This window comes from Cicer arietinum, chromosome 1 (assembly GCF_000331145.2).
Source record: "Cicer arietinum cultivar CDC Frontier isolate Library 1 chromosome 1, Cicar.CDCFrontier_v2.0, whole genome shotgun sequence".
Classification (NCBI taxonomy): domain Eukaryota; kingdom Viridiplantae; phylum Streptophyta; class Magnoliopsida; order Fabales; family Fabaceae; genus Cicer; species Cicer arietinum.
In genome coordinates this window covers 28,575,272-28,580,041 of record NC_021160.2, presented here as the reverse complement: position 1 = coordinate 28,580,041, position 4,770 = coordinate 28,575,272, and the positions used below count along the sequence as shown (strand labels likewise).

The following is a 4,770-nucleotide window of genomic DNA, read 5'->3' as shown; positions in this document are numbered from 1 at the left end:
TTCATTGCAGACAACTTTTGTTCTTGATGAGGAACGAAAGTCGTATGTTTTGAGAGTTGCTGGGAAAATCCATCGTGGATTTAGATCCCATCTCTCAAATTTCTATCTAAAAGATAGAGAACGAAACACAAGTGTTGAACCTCCAAAAATATATCAACATTATATATCAAAGGATGAATGGAGAGCATTTGTTTCCAAACGTTCTGACCCAGCGTTTGTCGTAAGTGATTAATTTATTAGCATTTGTGTTTTATTATTCATATTCGTAGCGTATTTTAACTTTTTACACAATTGCTATTTTTTTTTATATAGAATATTAGTAAGGCAAATCGCGAACGGGCAAGCAACCCAAAACACCCATACAAGAAATCACGTATGGGATATGCACGCCTTGAACAACAAATTGTAAGTAATTAAACATCACTTTTATATAATGAAGTAATTTGTATTATAAACTATAGTGTGTAACTAATTTGTATTATTTTGTTTATGATTTTAACGAATAGAGAAAAGACACCCAAGCCGATCAACCCTTGGGTCGTCATATATTGTGGAAGGAAGCGCGTGTTAATAAAGAAGGAGTGGTTGATAATGAAAATGTCAAAAAAGTTGTAGAACTTTGTGTAAGTATATTATCACTTTAATATTTTTTAATATTGTATTTTAAAAATGCTATTGAACTTATCTTTTTAATGTTACATGTATTTTAGGAAATTATTGAACAAAGTTCTGAAACTCAAGAGGGCAACAAGGATACGTGCAGGGACATTCTTGGGAAAGTGTTTAATGTCCCTGAGTATTCCGGTCGAGTGAGGGGGAAAGGATTTGGCGTAACTCCCAAAAGCTTTTTTCCTCAAGAGAAGCGTCAAAAACCTTCCAACGAGGAAGTATTAGAGAAGCTCAGAATCCTATCAGAGCAAGTGGCACTCTTGGTGAATACGAATAAAGACAAGCAACTTCCGGTTCAGCTCCAACCTGAAATACAAATGGAGAGTGAAACCGGGAGTTGCAACGTCGGTTTGAAGAGTATTCCCGAGGTAATTAATTACTTACTACTTACTTGCTTATGTAATTACTTATGTATTAAACAAACTTATATATTAACTGGACTTATGTTTTAACTATTGATGTAGGGTGTCACTACATGTGTCCTATACTTGTCCTCGCCTACTCAACGGAAGGTGGGAAAAGGAATATTGTACAATACTTCGGGAGAAGTATTGCACAATATTCCGATCCCCGCGGGCCATGTCAAAGTATCGCCTACGGTTGCTTTCGAACCAACTGCACCGTTGCCCATACCGGACAACGATGGAGATATGAAGTTCTTAATTGGTAGTTACGTGGCATGGCAAACAAACCCTATTGCAAACGAGTTAAAGATTCCCAGAGACAAATCAGTTACATCTCCCGAAAAGGTTTGTCACATTTATTGCCTAAGGTTTATCATTTTACCTCATTTTTGTAGGTCCAAATAAATAAACCACCCCTACAGCCAAAAAAAAGGCAGCAAACCTCAACAATTGGAGGTTAATAGAGCTGCCAAATCACAAAGGCTCGAGGGTAATAAAGCTGTCAAACTTGCAGCAACAAAAAATCTGGATCGGGGAAAATCGGTCGCTACTGCTGCTGCTCCTAATAAAAGTCAGCCACAACTTGGTAAATACGGGGCGTGTCTTGACATCCAAATAAAAAGGAACATGGGCAGCAGCAACGATTCGCCCATCGTACACATGAATCAAGACATCTTTGGAGATGAGTATATTGAATACCTCGAAAAGGAGCAAATGTACGATCTTCTCGAACATAAGGAGCTGAGTGCTACTGTAATCAGCTTGTACATAAGGTAAAAAATACTTTTAATTGCATTTATTTGTAATTAATTAAATGTATTGGTAATTAATCTAGTTTAAAATTTTCATTGAAGGTTTTTGTACGAGAAGGTCGTGTGCACGAGGAAACTGTCAAATAAATACTCATTCTTGTCTCCACATAAGATGTCGATGTGGAAACTCGATCCAGAGAATGTAAAAAACTACATTGTAGATATGTTTTTAGGAAATAAAGAAAGTGATAAATTGTTCTTGGCACCATATAATTCAGGGTACGTAATTTTATCTTTTTTAATTGATGAGAATTTAATTTATTAGTTGTCTATAAACAAAATTGCTTAACCAATTTTTTGTTGTTGTAGGGCACATTGGGTGCTATTTGCAATCAATGCGGTCTCTGAAGTGATATACTATTTGGATCCCGTGCACGGCGATTACACCAATCACCCCGGAATAAAGAATATGCTCGACACGTAAGTAATATTCATTTATTTCTTACATATATATATATATATATATATAAATATATATATGTAAGAAATAAATGAATATTACTTACGTGTCGAGCATATTCTTTATTCCGGGGTGATTGGTGTAATCGCCGTGCACGGGATCCAAATAGTATATCACTTCAGAGACCGCATTGATTGCAAATAGCACCCAATGTGCCCTACAACAACAAAAAATTGGTTAAGCAATTTTGTTTATAGACAACTAATAAATTAAATTCTCATCAATTAAAAAAGATAAAATTACGTACCCACAGAGTTCTGATTTCTATTCTACTGATTGTGTGAACTGCTTATGGTATTTGAATATGTTTTGTTGTTGTGTGCACTGATTGTGAAGTGATTTTGGATCAAAATAATTTTGGATACAAAGATAAAAGACAGCGCTTTCTAAAAAAAATTCCATAAAAAGCTAAAAAGCGCTTTTCATTTCAAACAATTAATTTACAGTGTTTAAAAAAAAAAACACATTTTACAGCGCTTTTTTTAAAAAGCGCTGTAAAATGTTGTTGTAAAGCGCTTTAATGGCGTACATTTTACAGCGCTTTCGTGAGAAAGCGCTGTAAAATTTACAACAAAAGCGCTGTAAAAGCAGACCCATAACTCATATAATGGGGTGCATGTTACAACGCTTTTTTGAAAAAGCGCTGTAAAATGTGCATAACAAGCGCGCATTATATTTACATGTTTTATAGCGCTTTTTTAAAAGCGCCGTTGTATCATTTCAGCGCTCGATTCCACAGCGCTTGTTTTTTTGAAAAAGCGCTGTAAAATAAAGTTACAGAGTTCTGATTTCTGTTCTACTGATTGTGTGAACTGCTTATGGTATTTGAATATGTTTTGTTGTTGTGTGCACTGATTGTGAAGTGATTTTGGATCAAAATAATTTTGGATACAAAGATAAAAGACAGCGCTTTCTAAAAAAAATTCCATAAAAAGCTAAAAAGCGCTTTTCATTTCAAACAATTAATTTACAGTGTTTAAAAAAAAAAACACATTTTACAGCGCTTTTTTTAAAAAGCGCTGTAAAATGTTGTTGTAAAGCGCTTTAATGGCGTACATTTTACAGCGCTTTCGTGAGAAAGCGCTGTAAAATTTACAACAAAAGCGCTGTAAAAGCAGACCCATAACTCATATAATGGGGTGCATGTTACAACGCTTTTTTGAAAAAGCGCTGTAAAATGTGCATAACAAGCGCGCATTATATTTACATGTTTTATAGCGCTTTTTTAAAAGCGCCGTTGTATCATTTCAGCGCTCGATTCCACAGCGCTTGTTTTTTTGAAAAAGCGCTGTAAATGGATTAAAAAAAGCGTTGTAAAATGCAGTTTTTCGAGTAGGGTACAATTAGGGTTTTTAACAAATCTTGTGCATCCAATAAGTTTGTTTGTGTCATTGGATGAACATTTAGGTCATCTTCGTCCTCCATAGGCTTACTCTTGTCCAAGTAGGGTTTTTAACCAATCTTGTGCATCCAATAGGTGTGTTTGTGTAACTGGATGAACATTTAGGTCATTTTCGTCCACATTAGGATTATTCTTGTCCAATTGGGGTTTTTAACCAATCTCGTGCATCCAATAAGTTCATTTGTATCATTCGATGAACATTTAGGTCATTTTCGTCCTCCATAGGCTTATTCTTGTCCAATTACGGTTTTAAATCAATCTTGTGCATCCAATAGGTGTGTTTGTGTTATTGGATGAAGATTTAGCTCCTTTTCGTCCTCCCTAGGCTTATTCTAGTCCAATTAGGGTTTTTAACCAATCTTGTGCATCTAATAAGTACATTTGTGTCATTGGCTGAACATTTAGGTCATTTTCGTCCTCCCTAGGCTTAGTCTTGTCCAATTAGGGTTTTTAACCAATCTTGTGCATCTAATAAGTACATTTGTGTCATTGGATGAACATTTAGGTCATTTTCGTCCTCCCTAGGCTTATTCTTGTCCAATTAGGGTTTTTAACCAATCTTGTGCATCTAATAAGTAAATTTATGTCATTGCATGAAAATTTATATCATTTCCTTACTCCCTAGGCTTATTCTTGTCCAGTTAGGGTATTTAAACAATCTTGTGCATCCATTAGGTGTGTTTGTGTCATTGGATGAACATTTAGGTCAATTTCTCCATCCTAGGCTTATTCTTGTCAAATTTGGGTTTTTAACCAATCTTGTGCATCCAATAGGTGTTTTGTGTCATTGGATGAACATTTTTGTCATTCTCGTCCTCTATAGGCTTATTGTTGTCCAAGTAGGGTTTTTAACCAATGTTGTGCATCCAATAGGTGTGTTTGTGTAATTGGATGAACATTTAGGTCATTTTCGTCCTCCTTAGGATTATTCTTGTCCAATTAGGGTTTTTAACCAATCTTGTGCATCCAATAAGTTCATCTTTATCATTCATTGAACATTTAGGTCATTTTCGTCCTCCATAG

General features: G+C 35.2%; 1 protein-coding gene across 1 annotated transcript in view; it reads left to right on the top strand.

Annotated features, from left to right (window-relative positions):
* Positions 1-229: 229 nt before the first annotated feature.
* LOC140918778 (uncharacterized) overlaps positions 230-4,770 on the top strand; it is a 42,640-nt gene continuing 38,099 nt past the window's right edge. The window contains exons 1-4 of the mRNA XM_073363574.1: positions 230-405; positions 507-623; positions 711-1,037; positions 1,134-1,324. Of these exons, the coding sequence (XP_073219675.1) occupies positions 376-405; positions 507-623; positions 711-1,037; positions 1,134-1,324 (665 nt within the window). The 5' untranslated portion in view covers positions 230-375. The remainder of the gene's footprint in view (positions 406-506; positions 624-710; positions 1,038-1,133; positions 1,325-4,770) is intronic.